The sequence below is a fragment of the Phoca vitulina genome, unplaced genomic scaffold (assembly GCF_004348235.1).
Source record: "Phoca vitulina isolate PV1807 unplaced genomic scaffold, GSC_HSeal_1.0 scaffold5, whole genome shotgun sequence".
Classification (NCBI taxonomy): Eukaryota; Metazoa; Chordata; class Mammalia; order Carnivora; family Phocidae; genus Phoca; species Phoca vitulina.
The window spans coordinates 68,137,115-68,156,411 of record NW_022589708.1 but is presented as its reverse complement, the minus strand read 5'-3'; the positions used below and the strand labels follow the sequence as shown (position 1 = coordinate 68,156,411).

The following is a 19,297-nucleotide window of genomic DNA, read 5'->3' as shown; positions in this document are numbered from 1 at the left end:
CCAGAGTTGGGACTATTTAATAAGATACTGGAATAAATTTGTTGTGCTTACACTTAAAGGAAATTAGTAAAACCGCCTGCATCGGCAACATTTAAAACTTTATTGCTTTTACATTTGTAAGAAACAGCACAAGGATGATCATTTGACGAGAACGGATGTACCTCAGTGAGGATCTTAGTCATTGAGCACAGGTGCAGATGTGCCAGAGTGAGACACACGGGACTGGAGAGGGAGGAAAAGATATGAGCACGATCTTACGTTTGTGCTTTCCATGATTGAGTCATCTGTGCACACATTTTTACATTTGCATTTCGCAGGCCTCTCAGGTGACAGGGCAGATGTGGCCACCTGCATTGTACAGATGAGATTCCTAAAGCTTGGAGAAGAGATGGTTTCACAAAGGTGGGGCCCAGGCTGTCCACTCCCCACCAGATGTACATCAGTTATTCATAGACTGTCTATATACACCTTCAAATGGAGACTGTGCCTCCACAGCTTCTGTCAAAAAGCTCTCTGGCAACTGGAAGAAACCTCAGGAATCTCTTTTGTTGTAGTGGGTGGGAGTGGTTGTTTGGGCTACACCCCTCCACCCCTTTCCCTTCTCAGCTCAGGTGGCATCTGTGGGACCCAGGGACCTCGGCCTCAAGCACAGCTGCGGGCACAACTTGGCACAGAGAAGTTACTGCTAAGTTCAGAGCTGAAAGCTACAACGTGATTATTCATAAAACAGATGCAAAAAGGATAAAAAAAAAAAAGGTGAATGACAGTTATGCAAAGTGGAAACCTTGGTACTTTGTTTTTTGTTTCTTTAAAAAGTGTTTTTTTGTTTTTTGTTTTTTTAATAAGAACAATCAGAACTGTCATGACATGAACACGCCACCTTCCCCTTCCTCTGGGCCGTGGGCAAGTAATTCTGCAGGATGTAACTTAAGAACAAGCACTGACTTGAAATGGTTAAAAGGTCACTGTATGAGGGAGAGTCAAGCAAAGTGTCAAGGCAACCCAAGCATCTGCTTTGTCTTCCTTGCAGGCTTTCTAGACTGGGGCCTGGGGGACGGACCATTTGTCCGTGCGCCAGTGGGACGGCTCTCCGCGAGAGCATCTTACCTAAAGACTCTAAGGGAAAGTGGGCCACGAGTCGCTCTCTCACCACATTCCAAGTTCCCACCTGACTCCCCCCCCACCCCCCGCCGCCGCCGCCCTCCCGATACGATCTCGGCCAATTCCTAATCGGTTCTAGCAATGTCAGTCTGCAACTGTTCTCGGCCTCCGAGTGGGAGCAAGGAGAAAGCAGGTGCTTCGCCGCTGGCGGACTCCGAGAGGGCAGGCAAAGAACCCGCGCGAACTCGGGGAAAGTTGGTGGGCCACCTTCCCTCCTCGACGAACGCCGGCTCGATGGCTTCTCCCAGGGGTGCGCGCGGAGGGGAACGAGAAGGCGGCGCCGAGAGAACCCGCGTCGCCGAACCTCCTCTGCGGCTCCGGGGAGCAGCGAGGAACAGGTGTCTTTTCTCCGACGTCCCGGAGTGGCGCCCGCTGCACCTTGCTCGCTGCCGCGCCCCCTCCCCGGCACGCGCTCGCCCTTTGCGCCCCCGCCCCCCCACTCCAGGGGGGGGGAAGCGCCGCCTCACAGGTAATTATTGCCAGCGGGGCCCGGCGGGGAAGCGGGGGTGGGCGCGCCAGTGGGGGTGGGCGCGCCAGCAGGGGCGGGCGGCGCGGCGGGGCGCCGGCATATAGGGGTGCGGCGCGGCGCCCCAGCGCCCGGCTCCCTCGCAGCATGCCCGCCCGCGCCCCGCCGCGCCGCCTGCGGCCGCCGCCGCCGCTGCCGCTGCTGCTGCTGCTGCTGGCCCTGGGTGGCCGCCGCCTGCACGCCGAGCCCGGCGACGGGGCGCAGATCTGGGCCCGCTTCGCGCAGCCTCCGGCCCCCGAGGCCGCCGGCCTCCTCCACGACACCTTCCCCGACGGCTTCCTCTGGGCCGTGGGCAGCGCCGCCTACCAGACGGAGGGCGGCTGGCGGCAGCACGGCAAGGGCGCATCCATCTGGGACACGTTCACCCACCACCCCCCGGCGCCCCCGGGAGACTCCCCGGTAGCCGGCCTGCCGTCGGGCGCCCGGTCTCCGTCCCCGCCCGCTACCGGGGACGTGGCCAGCGACGGCTACAACAACGTCTTCCGCGACACGGAGGGGCTGCGCGAGCTCGGGGTCACCCACTACCGCTTCTCCATCTCGTGGGCGCGGGTGCTCCCCAATGGCAGCGCGGGCGCCCCCAACCGCGAGGGGCTGCGTTACTACCGGCGCCTGCTGGAGCGGCTGCGGGAGCTGGGCGTGCAGCCCGTGGTCACCCTTTACCACTGGGACCTGCCCCAGCGCCTGCAGGACGCCTATGGCGGCTGGGCCAACCGCGCCCTGGCCGACCACTTCAGGGATTACGCCGAGCTCTGCTTCCGCCACTTCGGCGGCCAGGTCAAGTACTGGATCACCATCGACAACCCCTACGTGGTGGCCTGGCACGGCTACGCCACCGGGCGCCTGGCCCCGGGCGTCCGGGGCAGCCCGCGGCTCGGGTACCTGGTGGCGCACAACCTCCTCCTGGTGAGTTCGAGGGGCCAGGCAGAGGGCCACGCGGGGAGAGGCCCTCTGAGACGCCAGGGGAGAGTGGGGGGCCTGAGCCTCCAGCCTAGACGAGGCTCCCTTTGAAGTCAATCATAAGATCTCCTAGGATTCGCATCCCGGGGGTGAGCTGAGTAGCTGGGGCTTCCCCGGGAAGCCAAACAGTTGGGAATGGGGAGAGAGAAAGGGGAGCCCCTTTCTCTGGGTGCAGAGGAATCCCTAGAGGTAAGGAGGGGACGCTTCCCTAATAGTACCTACGGGGCGGGGCGAGTGAGGAGGGTGGATGAAAGAAACAGGTTTGTTAGGGAGCCTTGCAGATAGCATTACTTACTCTCTGCTCGAGTTTGTGGAGATGTCGTGAGTTCAGTGTTAATCCAATGAGATCTGCCTTGTGTGTGTGGCCCACGTACACACTGCAGCAAATGCAAAGGTGTCAAAATCACATCTCCTGGTGAGCCGGGCTTCAACTCTTTGGAAGTTCTTTCGGCGGCAGGTAGAACTGCATCCATCAACCATGCTAACCTCGGGTGTGAAGACCCCTTATACAATCTTAAACAGAGCTAGCCGTAAGAATAACAGAATCAACTACAGGATGATATAGATTGTGTCCTACAACTGTATTTCCATCATCCTTTCTCCATTCCAAAGATTCCTTAAGGATGAGATTTGATTTTGACACCCTTGTGCAAAGGCTTAATACATTTTGATAGCTCGGTTATTGATATGCCATGATAAAGTTGTCTCTCAAATAATTCTTCTTCCTATTTCTCCTTCACTTCGTGCTCAAGATTAGGTCCCATTGATTTGAGGGTTCCTTTATAATGATGTCAGTTGTTGGTACATTTTGTACAGTTTTGTATCATGAGAGCAAGAACTTTTTATGTGCAAATATTTTAATAAAAGAGTTCAAATGTCTAACTTCTGGTACTGTATTTTGGTGACCTGTGAGCTTACTGAAGACCTATTTGAAATTGAACAAATTCAAGATGAAAACCCCCTCTACACACTTTTAACTGAAGCCATAGGTAAGTGAGGCAGAATAGCACTGGGTTATTGAGGTGACTTAGCGCTTGAGCTGCTGCTAGTTGTCATAATGGCTAAATTAGGTTGTATGTCAGCTCCGGTTTGCTACCACAGATCGCAGAAGAATGTTGGATTTGTTGGAACAAAAAATTGTGATTTCAGATTGGTATATATTTTTTTCATTAAGATACTTTGGAGCAATGGTAGTAAACTTTTTCAGTCTGTCAGTTTTTTTTAAGGAATTAAAAGACCCTAAACATCCCCTGTTAATGGTTGGTGATAGAAAAGTTATGGGAAGAACTGGCCCCTCTTCTGAAGAAAGCATAAGCAAATTTTAGTCATACCAGAAACAAATAAGAGATTTGTGGACCAGCTGGAGGACCTAATAGAGCATTCCTGCAAAATCACTGTTTTAGATTTAAATCATACACGTTCTGTTTTTAGAGTGTATGTAATAAACTCTGTATGTATACAAAAGTCATCAATTTTTATTATAGTCACTTGCATGATAATTGCATTTATAAGATCAGGAATTGGGACTGTAGGAGCTTTCTGGTACTCGGGTATTTGAAATAATCAACATGCTTTTGATTTTTGACTCTTGTTCCCACTTTTGGCCCTCTGATGAACTTTTCAGTTATATTTTTGTATCTTCACACAAAAAACTTGACAAACACTAACCATCCTTCCCAGAAGCACAGTGGACTTTGTATTCATAAGAAATTAGTCACAGGTGGACACTTGGTTTTGCCGATGCTGCAAATAAAATGCTAGTTGCTGTAAAATATTAATTTTGCTCTCAAATTTCTTTGGTTTGGAATTCAGTCATTCTTGTATGCTATGAAGAGGGAGCTCGTCATCATCAAGGACAGTATCTTAAGTTTTTCATATGAGATATTTTCATTCTGTTTTCAATGTTCTTTCTTGGTGGATGTGTTAGGGAGAGGGAGGTAGGGAAGTTTTGACCTTATTTGAAAAGATAAAACATATGCTGCAGATTCTGGTAATAGAACATTTCAGCCAGGGCTTAGATATTGCTGTCAAGGCCACTAAGCCCCTAGCATAATTTTTTTTTTTTTTTTTTTGCATTTGGGGATCTGAGGCTGGTGAAGGAAAAGCTGGCCAGCACTTCTTCCCTGCCCCATTCTGTGCCACTAATTTACACGTGGGCTAAGGAGACCCCCAGAGGGAGACTGGGGATTTGAACGAAGCTTCCCTCCCCACTGTTCCCTGCCCCCCCATTCAATAATCATTGTCTGATGGCCTGGAGGACAGGAGGAAAGCCAAACAAAACTGCAGAGTGAATAATGGGGGGGGTGGGTGGGCTCTGCTCAAAATGGAGGCCTCCATGTTCTTTTGGGGTCCTGGTACTGAGGTAAACCTTGAAAAAACAATCTGTGTGTGTGTGTGTGTGTGTGTGTAAAAGAGATAGGGACAGAGACTGAGACAGAGGGAGAAACAGAAGTAAAAGAAGGGTTTCCCTACAGAGCTCTAGGAGCCAGGTTGCTTTGCTCATCTGAGCATAACCAGAAAGAGGGCACACCTTTTCTCTGTGACTTGAAGAGAGACTGCTCTGCCTTTACAGCTCTTGGAAGATGGTTCTTGCGCTGGGGCCTACAGCTGGGATTCCAGCCCCAGCAGTGCCTCTGAGTTTTTGTTCTGCCCATGGATTTCTGAGACGACCAGGACCCAGTTGAAGATACACGTGGGCCTCCCATGTGGGAGTCTAGCATATGTTTGTACAGGGAACCTGTGGAAAAAGATACCGTCTTTCACTTAAGGAGATGGGACGAGGAGAGAATACTTTGGACACTAATGGGTAGTACAGACACAATTGGTATTGAGCAGGCTATGCATTAAAATCAAGGCTCATGGCTTAGCTGATCTGTCTGAGGCATATGTCTAGACACTATTCTCTTTTCTTGACACACTTCCTCAGCTTGGCTCTCTTTCTTCCCCTCTCAGCTCACTGGCGATTCCTGTGTCCACCACACCTCACCTCTAGGTATTGGAGGGCCCAGGGCTCCACTGATGGGCCTCTTCTCTAGAATAACTCCAAGTGAACTCTTTGAATACTCTAGATCCTGATAACTCCAAGTTTTGAGCCTCCAGCCAGAACTTGTGCTCTGAGCTCCAGGCTTGGATGGACAACCACCTTCTCCACTTAGATGCCCAATGGGCACACCACGTTGAACACCTCCAGAAGCAAACTCCTCTTCTTCCCATCTCCACAATGGCAACTCTGCTCTTTCAGTTGGTTGAGCCCCACACCTTAACTCCCCCCTTTCTCTCACATCTTACTTTCCGTCCATCAACAAATCCTACAGCCCTACCTATCTTCCAAATGTATCCAGAATCCAACCACTTCTCCCTTTACGTACAGCCCTCAGATCCAAGCCCCCATCAGATTCTGCCTGGGTAGTTGGAATAGCCTCCTTGCTGATGTCCTTGCTTCTGCCCTTGCACCCTGCAGTGTGCCACGATGGACATTTTCAAGGATATCATCATGTGTGAACAAGACAAAGTCCCTTATTTATTAAAATCCCACCTTTCCTTCAAGAACCACCTCACGTGTTCCCTGTGGCTCTGCACCTGAATGCCATCTCTTCCTTCTCTGGAATCCCACCGTGCTTCATTTCTGATGCCTCCTACCACATGCCTCTTTCATATAACCACTTGCCTTCTTTCTCTGTTCCACTAGCTGGTCAATTCCTTAAGTAAGGAAACCATGTTCATCTATCCTAAAGTGCATCTTGTCCTTGGTAGGTGCTCAGTACGTACCCCGTACATGGCTCCTGGCCATTTGACAACCTGATTTTTCATTTCCCAAGTAATAGTGAAGGCAATTTATCTGCCAGATACATGCTCAAATTATATATGCCGCATGCTTTTGGGAAGCGCTTTACCAATTTTCTTCTCATTAAAATATATTTGGTACATAGATGGAGGAATCAGCTGGGTTGAAAGTTAATGTATTTTGTAGAATAGTACTGAATTCCTGAGTGTGTTTAATCAGAAATAGTTAAAATATCTTCCAAAGGGCTTGACACACTCCTCTTTGAATATCTGATTGAACATAGTGTTTTTTAAAGGTTACAGTCAAGTCCAAGAAAAATTTTAAGAATAGGAAAAGAACTAATAATTTCAAAATCATAGCAATGTTTAACAATGTCAATAGAAAAGAAGGAAAATACAAACTACTCAGCATTCAAATAATGTCACTGTGTACTTCTTAAGCACAAAATGAATGCACAACTGTGTACCTGACTATGTAGTTAGTCATGCCTTTGGCGTATAGAACTCTTCTGAGTTATATTAATTTTTCAGATAATATGATTGTTCTAAGCCAGAATTTTATTATTATTAATTTGTACAAAATGTGCCTTTCTTTTGATGAATGACATCTTTTTAAGGCATGAAGGGAAGTTTAGGTGTAGGAGGAGAATAGAATATATGCCTATTGGGAGGACAAAAAATAAAGAATGGGTGAGTAAAAATACAGTTACTGTCCTCCAGGATCCACATCTTCTCAGGCAACTGCTTAGTTATGCTTGTAATCCATACTTAAACAGATAACCTACTTTTTATATACTCTACTTTGATGTATTCTGGGTACAAAGTTAATCTGCAGGATCACTATATCTCTTCGCCTCTCTATCTTGGGATAAACTGATACTTAGCCTTCAAAGTCTCGACACAAATATTCCCATTATATGATAACAACAGGCAGCGCGGATCATTCACTCATTTGTGACTCCTTGAGGTCACAGACTATAGTATCATATTTATTTTTAAATGTCTAATGCTTCTCTCAGTCCTTGGCACAGAGGAATATAATTGATATAATTTCTAATGAAGGAATAAATGCAGATATAAAATAATCTCTATTTATTTCAGTATGTCCTTTCCCCCCTTTATTTATTAAGTAGGCTCCACAGCTAGCATGGAGCCCAGCGCGGGGCCTGAGTTCACAACCCTCAGTCTCAATCAAGAGTCGGAGGCTTAACCGACTGAGCCACCCAGGTGTCACCTTTTTTCTTCTAAGCTGAATACTTAGAGTGGGCTTTCTATACTGTGTCTGGGGAGGAGTTTAAAGCAGTGAGGAAGAACTGGGAAAAAATTCCTACCCAGATAGTTAGATGACCTTTGTGCATTTCCGGGGCAAATAATAGACCTTTTATCCAGTGACAGAGGAAGAGGGAAGGGGAAGGACGCAGCCTCATAAGTGCCTGATCTGGAGGCTGCACGGTCCCTTCCACTCGTGTCCCATTGGCAGAGCTTGGTTACGTGGTGTAAGGAACCTGGGAATTCTTGTCCCGCCTCGCAACCGGAAGCTCAGCAAATAATTCTAATTATGTTGAAATCAGGTGGGAACAGATCATTCAGGACAACCAGCGATCTCTGCCACACGGCCAACCTCCCAGATATATTGTGAGAAGGAAAACAAAATCATGAATGTCAACATGTTTTGAAAAATGTAAAGAACTCTGCAAAGGTGAGGTATGAATTTATTGTCAATTGTAATAATAAAAAAAGTGAAAGCACTTGGGAAATGGTCCTCTTAAGCTATTTAGAAGAAAGGAATTAGACAAATACTTTAGAAATTGTTGCCCACTTAACTTCTTCACTTGGAACTGGTAGTACCCAATGGAATGAAATCTTTGCAATCATTTTGATAGCATTTGACCAATTCAAATCATTTTTGAAATAACCTATTTTACATAAAACACACTACCCAATACCTTTAGTTGGACCCAGCATGGTGTTTAAAAGAAGTATACTAAAGTTTATGACTGCGCTAATTTGCTATTTTGACTAAACTAAAGATAAATATTTAGTGACCTGTGGTCTCTGAATAGATTTTTTCTTGTTTGAAGTATGGATGTCAGAACATCATCCATGAACCATTATCTTTGTGGTTTGATGAAATACTCAAAATAAACTGAAAGCAGGGATATACATAAGGTTTAAATACAATGGTTAAGCAAATACTATTTCCATATCTATAGTGCACCTTTATTTGATAATTAGAATGTTGGAAATACAAGGGACTGGGGATAACCCCAGATCAAATTTCTTCTGGCGACAAACCGCTTGCCGTGACCCTACTGGGATCCTCTAGCTTCTGCTCCACTATTTGCAGCAAGAGGAGCTCAAATCTTCGCAAGTAACCCACTCAGTTTTATCTTTTATATTGAACGGGAAGCCTGCCTCTCATTTCAGGGCTTTAGGACAGGACTCACCTGTGGTTGGCCCTTGGCCTTTCCAAATCTCGAAGAATAAAACTAACTGCTTTTTGACGAGACAGCCTTTCAAATATCTGAAAAGGCCACTCTGTTCTTCCTAAGTATTTTCTCTTCATGCTGAAGTCGGCTCTGAGAAGAGAATCAGAGGGAGCTGGACATTTAGCCAAGGCCCATTTCTTGGGAGGCTGCAGTGTGGCAGGCAGGTGTGTTGCTGAATTCTGAGAATGCAAATTCGACCCTAGAGAGGCCTCTGTATCTTCTGACACCAGAGGATAAGGTGAAGCGGGACATGGAAAAGTTGATCCATGGTGGGGGCTGGGTGGGGGTTGGTCATGGTCTTGGAGGAGCAGAGCAGTCGGACCTGTCTCTGTCCCAGCACCCTGCACAAGGAGCTGGAGATGGGCGTAAATGACTGAGGATAAGGGGCCTGAGGTGTCCAGGCTTGGGGTCCTGAAGAGAATAGGGACCCCTGGCTATTATTTACAGGTTCTTTTTGTAAGGGTCCAGGGATGGTTCCAAAGCCACAGGGGAGGTGGGGAGTGGTAGGGAATGTACTTGGCTTTCAGGCCCCTGCCGGCCTTTTGGGGATGCTCCTCCTCCTCCGTGCATGACGTCCCCTTCTCACTGGATTCCTCATCACGTGGTCTTCTCCCTTGAACCCCTTCTATCAGTGACCCTAGTTCTTCCCTGGTGTTGGCATCTCTTTACTTAATGTCAGGCCTTTCTGCGGGGGCTCAGCAGAGGTGGGGCAATGGTGGTAGGGCCTTTCGCTCAGGGCTCAAGTGCATCCTCCATGAAATTATCTGAAGTCAAACAAAAGTTGTAGCATGGATATTTTCAAAGCATACTTTTTAGGCTGCATGAGAGATTCCGTTTCCTCCTGCTTGCCTCACGGGGGCTGTGTTTGCTGTGAGCCAATCCCCAGGCCTTTTCCACCCCTTCCTGGCCAGGGTTACATTTCTAAGCCTCCCTGCACCCACAGAGGACAAAAGGCTTCTCTCTGAGTCTGCAGGTTTGCCCCAGCTATAGAAGAAGCTGGGGTTGCGGGGGGGGGGGGGCTGGTGATGGGCAGTTTAAGGGTGGTGGGTCTCACATTGCCACCAAAAGAACGATAAGGTAAGACCCCCGCCCTCATGTCGCTTACAGATGAGTAGGGAAGAGATAGTTGTCAAATAATGTATAAGTGCCTTAATATAAATAGTACCAGGAACAATGGGGGTGCCAAGAAAGGAGGGATGGGTAAGAGTTTTGGGGGGAGTCAGGGAAAACGATACTGTTGAGATCAGGGGCTGGCAAGCTTTTCTGCAGAGGGCTAGGTATTAGGCTTTGTGGGTCATGCAGTGTGTGTCGCAATTACTCAGTTGTGTCCATGCGGTGAGAGGGTGGCCATAGGCGACGTGGGGCTGAATGGGCACGGTGGCGTTCCGGGACAACTTCAGGTACAAACGTAGGTGTGGGCCCATATTGCTCGGGCTGGAGGGCAGGCACCCGACATAGGAGGGGCTAGTGGCGATCTGGGAGAGCAGCGTGCTGTCAGGACAGATGAGACGAGGTGGCCATTCACCGCACAGGGTCAGGACTCGGAATGGCTGAAGCATCAGGAGAAAAGGAGGGAAAGAAGCTGGAAAAGTAAACCTAGAATTTGCCAAGGCCTTTCTTAAAATCTGATGTACCGAACAGATTTTAGCTGCCGCAGATGTTCAGTGTACGTTTCTGGTTCTGGATGCTGACCTATGTTAATGCCGTCTGGGACGGCATTCACTGTTTCGGCTGTGACCTCCCTGCAGACTGGATTTGTCACCAGCTTTAATGTTTCCCCATGTGAGTTGCTGGTGAGCCAGATCTCTCCTGAACTCTCCTTTTGTTGTTTATTTTTGAACTCTTAATCTTAGTAAATTTCATCTTCACTGTGCAAAGAAGAGGGTTACCACAGATGGTGGATAATCCTTGAGAAATGGAAATTACCTAAATATATTAAGGTGATCAGTTAAAGGAATAGCCATACATGTGTACCATGGAGTAGTATTTAGCTATTAGAAAATTGATGTATGGTGATTAAGAAGTTGCACGTGGTATGTTAAGAGAAGAATGCCAGTTACATTATGCTTCTTACCTATCTCTGCTGATAAATAAGTGTGACTAAGTTGTATGTACTTTACAGTTCTTGGGCTGTGCGGGGCTCTCTAGCCCCTTCCTGACATGCCCAAACCTAGATTTGGTATTCATCCTTTCTCCTCCCGTAAAATCCTTCTGTAATAATACTTGACCCATTTTATTGAAATGATTTGTTTGTTTGTCTTCCCTCAACAGACCTCAGCTTTGAGATGCCAGGAACCGTGTTTAGCTTGCTTTCTATTTTATACCCAGAGCCTCCCAAGGCCCAGAGAGAGGGAGCATGCAGATGTTTGTTGCAGGAATGAAAGAACACACCCCGTCCATGAACTGGGAAAGGAACAAAGTTAACAGTGGGTTATTTCTGGATGGCGGGATTGCAGATGATTTTTTTCTTTCTGGTTATCTGGATTTTCTAATTTTTGTATAAGCAAAATGCATTACTTTTGTGATGGAGAAATAGTGTTTCTGGGAAAAGATGGCAAATTGAGTTTACCCATTAAAAATTTTTTTTTTTCTCTCTTGAGACCCCATCAAACTCTAGTAAAGAAACTTAAAGAAAGAAGGCTGAGGAAGAACTGAGGGCAGAAGAGAAGGAGGGAAGGGAGGGGGAGAAAGACCCATACAGTGGAGAGAGCAGAGTAGCAGCAAAGCTTTGAGAGCTGAAAAAGCAGATGGACAAGTGTTATTGACTGAGCAGGCTCGAGAAGGCGGACTGTTCAGTTGGCAGTGGGAGAGACCAAGAGCAAATCCTATGATTGCTACGGCTCCGAGAGTAGCAAGACCAGATACTCAGGAACCGGAGGAGAAGGGCGTTAAGCGCTCATGTAAGAATTGGTTGAAAGCTGTTTAAGAAAGAACTAGATTTCTAGATCACCCCCTTCTCCTCACTGCTGGGCATCTGCCCCTTCTCCATTCAGGAGAAAACAAGAGGTTAATTTTCTGGAGAGTATAGAATGGGAAGTGTCTGGGCTGAGGGACGTCAGGCACGTTTGAGGGCATGAGCCTATGCGGAAAACAAGGATTAAGTAAACATATGCAGCTGAAAGCTGAGACACCCCCGGGCCCCCTGCCCCCTGCTCACCCTCTTCTTCCACCGGGCTCTGTGGATGCTGCAGTGTGGCTTACTCTCCAAGTAGGGATGGAAGAGTCTTCTCCAGGGAATTGGATGAGTTCAGGTGGAAAGACCTAAGATGCTGATCCTACTGGTTCCACAACAATTGGTTGAGACAGATCCCTCTACAGTGAGACTCAAAGTCTACAAACCCCACCCACAGGCTCAGACTTTCCAATCAGGTTTTTTGTTTCTCCTTCTTAAATTTGAGTAGACAATCAAAGATCAACCAACATCTGAGGAAAGCCTCCAACATGAAGATTGAGAACCACACAAATGAAGAAACAACAACAAAAAATCAACTATCTCTGAAGGAAACTTGGAGAAACCAAGAATATGCATGGAGAAAAAGCTAAAAAAAAAGACCCTAAAAACCAAAAAAACCCTCAGCCAAAAGATACAAACTTCCAGTTATCAAATAGGTCATGGAATGTAATATACAGTATGGCAACTATAGTTCCCAATACTGTATTATATATTTGAAAATTGCTAAGAATGTAGATCTTAAAATTCTCCTCAGAAGAAAAAGAACTGTAACTATGTGTGGTGACGGATGGTAACGAGACTCATGGCCTCCGTGGATGTAACAAGCCCAGCTCTGTGATGGCCTCTCCGACTGTCAGCCCTGGCCTGTGGGAAAGTGCCACTAAATTTCTTAGTGATGCTGGTGCCCCCTCACTAGCATATTCCTGATGGCCTTGATGAATGGTCTGTCTCCCTCTGGTGCTCATATGAGACACAGAACGCTGGTGGATTGTTTGGCTTTACATAATATATTTATTCCAGCAGGCCTACTTCTCTCAGATTCTTGTATTCCTTCCTCTATCAGCTGTCAAGGAAGCTCAAGCATTTCTGCCCACTCAACATTGGCCATCACTTTTTCTAGGCTTCTCAGAGCCATTCTAGTAGCAAGTTTGCCCTATTTCCTGGGGTCCTTGCCAGAGCATTAACACACATTTTTAGAGAAAGTGCCCCCTAGTCAATGAATTCTGTCTTGTCCAGTCTTATATTCCAGTCCCTTAGTCAAGGGCCCTCAAAATTCAATCCCAGTGGTACCTCTTGTGTTCTTGAGTATATTCTAAGTCTTGAAGCAACTTTGGTATATAATGCCTTTCCTCCTCTGTCAGGCCCGGCTGTCTCCAGGTTTTAACCCCAGGATTTAACCCTCGTCAGTGGCTCCCGAGGAAGGCACTACTGCCCTTGAAGGGTGAGGCCTCCTCAGCATAGGGAAGGGCTGTCTCTAACGAGGGCAGAGCAGGCCGCCTCCGTAGTCTCCACGCGTTCCAAGGAGCCTGAAGATCCCAGCAACTACTTGCCACGTTTCAGAGTCTTAGGTTTTCCCAGCCAGGGCTCTGACCCTGGTATAACAGACCTACCCTGGTTGAGCATTTCAACATCCCGGGAGCTCTGCATCTCTACCAGGTCGTAGGTCTGAGGCTAAGTTGTGCGTAGACTTCCACTGTGGGAGATAAGGGCCTCTCTGTGAGTTACCAGTAAGACCCTCTGGCTCCATATTGAGTCTTGGACTGCTTGGTAAAGGCCTTTGGCTTCTCCTGATCTCTCTGTGGCGTCTCAGTATAGTACAGCAGGAACCGATCGCTTCCCCTCTCCTTGTAGCCATTGGAACGCCCGCATCATTCCACCTACGATGGCATTCCCCTCCGCCAGGACATTTCCCCAGTTCCACTGGTGAAATATTTGGCAATCGGGATTCCATCTTGTGCCGGGAAATTACCTACCTCCTAAATATCACTCCGAATGGCATTTTCTTTGCCCTGCAGGAAGTGAAACCTCACTTGTGTTTGTTTAGGTCTTCTGAGATGCAAATGTCAAGACAGGATTAGATGTGCAAAACATTTATTCAAGGAAACAACTGTGAAGGATAAAGAGGAAGGAGCCACAGAAGGCAGAGCCTTTAGACCATGACACACGCCCAACTCCTGTGAAAGAGAGTGGGCAAGAAATAGGTTTCACTGGGAAGAGTCTCAGACGGCTGTCCAGGTCTAAGAAAGATCCAGCCAGGCCAGTGAGGAGCCCTTGAGCCAACATTGCCTATTGAAGTGGTCACCGTCCTGCAGGTATGGGTCTGCATTAGTACCCTTGCCTTGTTCATTCAAAAGGGAGAGTAGCCCGTGACAAGCACGACCTCAGGACCTCAGGGCCAGTGAAGTGGTGGGTCCAAAAGGGCAACAACCGGTGCCAGTCGGTTATGCTTCTCATAGCAGGAGAACTGAGCAGTGCATTTTCATGGTTACCACAAACACCAGTGAGGAATGCCATTCAGAAGAAGGGAATGAAAATTATTTCCAACCAGAATTTTTTTTTAATATATATTTCCGACCAGAATTTGAGATTTATTTAAACTACCACTCATTTATGAAGGTAAAGTAATGAGATTTCAGGATATTCAAAGTCTCAAAAAATAAATCTTCCATGAACCCTTTATGAGGAACATAGCGGAGACAAGAAGGAAGAAGGAAGAAGACAAAATAGTAGGTCTAACCCAGGAATGTGATGAAGAATTGTCTACAGAGGAAGTCAACTGTGCAGCAGAACTAAGAGCAACCATTCCAGAAGGGGAGAAGATTCTAGAAGTGTGTCTCCAAGAAAAATATTGGAGGCTGATGTGAACTTGTAGAAATTTCTGTTGACAGGCTATTGGAAAGTGTGGGAAGAATTAGCCACAGGCACAAAGAAAACCAAGGAAATGAAAAAGCAATGCAATTATTAACTTTAAGGAAAACAAAAATAAGAAAGAAAACAGAGTCTTAATTACCACGTTATACAGCCCAGCTGTGAGTAATAGTCATGTTGGCAGAATAATGTCAGTATGGAAGAGTAGTTATTCAAACCCAAACCTGCTGTAGAGCTGAATTGGCTGGGTAAGAGAGCTAAGTCCTCACTTCCCATAACAGGAAGTCAGTAAGTATGGAAGTATAGAAATGTGTAAGTTTCAAAAATCAGAAGAGTCAATGGTGTTTACCTCTGCAAAGAGGAACTGGGGAGATTGGGGAGGTGGAGTAGGGCAGAGAACTGTGATTGTTGTTAGAAGTGGCATAAAAATAAAAATAAAAAAAATTTTATCATCACTTTAAAACTTAATTTTGTTAGTTATAGCACATATTTATAGCATTTCAATCTGTAGGACTCTTTTTGCAGCGAGCTTTTTTGCAGCATTTCCAAATTTTCAGATTAATGCTTTGTGAATTTTCATCCTTTTGATGATAAAAATGTTGAAAAGAAATAGGGCTGTGAGTCAACTCTGTGGGATGTTGTTAGTCACCTTCTCTCAGCGGGACATCTCCTATTAATCAATGTTGCAAACATCTGTCAGTGTTTGACAGTAAGCAACCAGTAAATTTTTGTTTAATCAATGAATACTCTTAAAATATAGCTTTCCAGCCTCAATTATTCAAGCAGACAGTACTGTGATAGATAGATAAATAGATAGATAGATGATAGTTAGATGATAGAACGAACTCCTACTTTTCTTCTTTTTGACCCCAAGAATATCAAAAGAAGTTCTAGCAGTTGTCAAAATTATTACACAGAGAGATACATCTATTGTATTCCTAGGTAAGCTAAACAACACTATAAAAATTATTTGAGGCTAGTTGGGCAGCTATATGTTATGAACCCCTGTTGCTTCCCCCGTATTTTCTCTTCCTCAGTGCTGATGTAATTGTATTAAGCCTTACATAACTTCAGTCCTGGGTCAGTTATTTCCAAAATCCACATTTTCTTCCATTTTAAAATTAAGAAAATGTTCATTTTTCAAGCATTGTATTTTCCATGATCACTCAAAGTAACTGATGACTGTTTCAGGATCATAATTGCAAATTCTTTTGCTTGGTCCCTCTTGGAGATGATGAATTTGGAATGGCATGCAGACTCCTGATGTGCTTTCCTCTTGCAATAATTAGTAATTCAAGTTCAAGAAAATGTCATAGTCTGAGGATAGATATAATAGAGGGCAAAAGGTAACAGACTAAAAAATGCTGGTGACAGGAAAAAATCAAGGAGACCCAACAGGTGTAGGGGATTTAGGAAGTCAGAGACTTGAAATGATCAGAGTCTATGACCTCAGAATGCAATGTTGATTTTCATATCAACTTTGTTATGTTGGAGTAATAAACTGATTTTCGAAATATATTTCTTTTATATAAGTAAATTCAATCAATCAAATTTTATGGAGTGCCTGTACCTACAATACAACTAATATATGCAGTTTGTAATCTTAGATTTTATTTCATATAGATACAGTTCTTTTTTTTTTTAAAGATTTTATTTATTTGAGAGAGAGAGAGAATGAGCGGGGGCGGGGGGAGGGCAGAGGGAGAAGCAGACTTCCCGCTGAGCAGGGAGCCCAATGATGCGGCACTTGATCCCAGGACCCTGGGATCATGACCTGAGCCAAAGACAGATGCTTAACCTACTGAGCCACCCAGGCGCCCCCGTATAGATACAGTTCTGCTGAGGAAGCTCAGAATGATACATGGGTTGGTATCTTGATAAATTCATGATCTGCTGGGTAGCTGCAAAGTGTAATGTCTAACAGGGACGAAAAGGTGTTTTAATTGCATGAAGTGGGCCAGCGGTAGGAAAGCTTGGGGCCTTTGGTGAGCACTTGCCACAGCCAAATCCCTGTCAGGAGGGATGAGATACGGTCCTGCCAGAATCTTTGTGATTTCAAAAGAAGTTAGAGATTTAGAATTTTGTGTGAAATTTCCTGATTTTTAAAGCTATCTCAATTTTTTTAAGTATGACAAAGACCACACAAATCTCCTCTATGGATTTTGAGTCCATAACCTCTGACCTACAGCATCTGGCTCATCTGCGAGAGGCCTGACTCCAAAGCTTCCAGCACGCCTGGTCCATCATTTCCTGCCTGAGGTTCTCGACCAGCACTGAGGCTTTCTCCAGGTTTCACCTCCCACTGCAGTGCTGCTTATAGACAATGGGATTTCCCCACATGGAGTGATTACAGAGGCTGGAGAACACAAATGGGGGTGAAGGGCAGAGGCGAGGGAGAAGCAGGCATCCGGCTGAGCAGGGAGCCCACGCAGGGCCTGATCCCTGGATCATGACCTGAGCTGAAGGCAGATGCTTAATGGACTGAGCCACCCAGGTGCTCCAGAGAAGTGGATTTTTGAGCATAAAGCTCTCTAATGTATGGATTGGGTAGTTGCAGGTGTTACATCCTGCAATATTAAATACATAATGGGTATTCATTTAAACTGATTTTGTTCAATGACATAAATAGGTTTTTGTCAAATCATTAGACAATCTACTTAATCATAGAGAATGTTCACAACCTGCCCCCACTCCCAGGCCAGAGATGGAAGGTTTACTTTTGGGAGAATTTGAAAGAGAAGGAGGTGGAACTTGGGGGCGCTACATAAAGCAAAGGGCAGGGGGTGAGACACAGGGATGAACAGAGGGGCTCAAGTGGAATTCTATCTACAAACTTCCTGTCACTTCTCAGCAGCCTCTTCACTCTGTCAGCAGGTAACATCGTCTCCCTGGGGGGAAAAGGGAAGTTTTTTGTTTTTTTTTTTTTTCCCTATTTGAAAGTCTCTGAATGGCTCCCAAAGTACCCATCTCACCCACTGACTTTTTGGGTGGGTCCCCTAACAAAACGACTGGCTTCCCAGCCAATCAGCAGAAAGTATGGCTTGTCCTTTATAAGGTGATCCCATACATATAATTTTTTTACCAGTTTTTAAGTACTTTTCTCTTAAGTATGGACAGCCAAGCATCAGAAAGTATTTGAAGAAAGCGCTCAACATAAAAGAGAGAATAAAATAAATAAACAGAAAAGCAAACCAGGAAAAACAGATTGTGCCATAAATTAAACACACACAAACTCAGAAAAGAGCAGAGAATATTAAAAAATTCTTGGGCATTAACAATGTGATTCTTGTTTAGTAAAAAGTTTGAAGAATAAAGTCAAAGAAATGACCCCAAAGTAGTGCAAAATGACAAAGAAATGAAAATATTAAAGACAAGAGTAAAAGATTGAAAAGATCAAGTACAAAAGTCCAACATCAGACTACGAGGAGTTCCAAAAAGAAAATAATGGAAGTGGAGGGCAGGAAATTTTTCAAGAAATAATATAAGAATACGTCCTTCAGCTTTAAAGATCCTATTGAGTTCCTAGAACAATGAATGCACAGTTATGTAGGGATTTAGAAAGCTTACCTTCAATGTAATCTGTCCTAAGACGCCAGTGGAAGGTATGCACCAGCAAAATTACAGAGCAAATAATAGGAAGAAATTGGATCCAGAAGAATATGGCTGTAATCCATGAAAAACAGAAAAGTCCTAGGAGGAGAGCAGCTCTAGACAGCATGTAGTCCAGATGGAACCAGGAAGGTGGAAAGGTCTAGCAGAGCAGGTGAAGAAGTAAACAGAACAGGTAGTATGGCAGTGAATACGATGGAGAATCATGAAAGCATTAAAACACATGGAGTGTTTTGCAAGTCTAATAATGAGGTGGTTATTTATTCAAGGGAAAATAAAAAGCTGTCCGAGAAACGTGGGGTGGGGAGGGGATGTTATTAGTGTCCTATTTGGCTTTGCAATGAACAATATTAATATGAGAACCTTGATGTAAAGACTGATTAATGATTTAAATAAGAACAGACATTTGGGAGGATAAGGGAGGAAAACTGGGGAGTATGAAAGACCTATCTCTTCATTATCATGATGCATGATTAAATTTTGGAATAAGCATGACTATGATGGTAATTACTAGAAAAACCCAGCTAAAAGTTAAATGCGATTATCTGCAGGGAGCAGGAGAGGGAGTTTGAGAGGGGGTGGAGAAAACAGTTTTTCATGGCAGGCCTTTGGTACTATTTGATTCTAAACTACATGAATGAATTTATGTAATTAAAATAATTTTTTAAACCTGTACCACTGAATAACGCTTATAGATTCTAAAGTGCGTTTGTGTATTTTTGGGGGGGGCAGGTAAATTAATAGAGGGGCTCAGAGAGTCTAGCTAACTTTCCTATGGCTGCCAGGGCGTGGAACTGGGGTCTGCTTTCCTGAACGTTCCCAGGGCGCATCCCGTGATTCCATGCTTTCTCCGACACGGCACAGTTTCATCTGGGGGTGTGCTGGTGAATGTCTACACCAAGAGTCAGTTCCCTCCTTGTCCGCATATTAGCACGCCGAAATGGAGGAGAA

At 45.4% G+C, this 19,297-nt stretch overlaps 1 protein-coding gene across 1 annotated transcript in view; it reads left to right on the top strand.

The window, feature by feature from the left end:
- The first annotated feature begins 1,774 nt into the window (after positions 1-1,774).
- Positions 1,775-19,297, top strand: part of KL (klotho) — a 43,136-nt gene continuing 25,613 nt past the window's right edge. The window contains exon 1 of the mRNA XM_032402496.1: positions 1,775-2,590. Coding sequence (XP_032258387.1) covers positions 1,775-2,590 — 816 coding nt within the window. The remainder of the gene's footprint in view (positions 2,591-19,297) is intronic.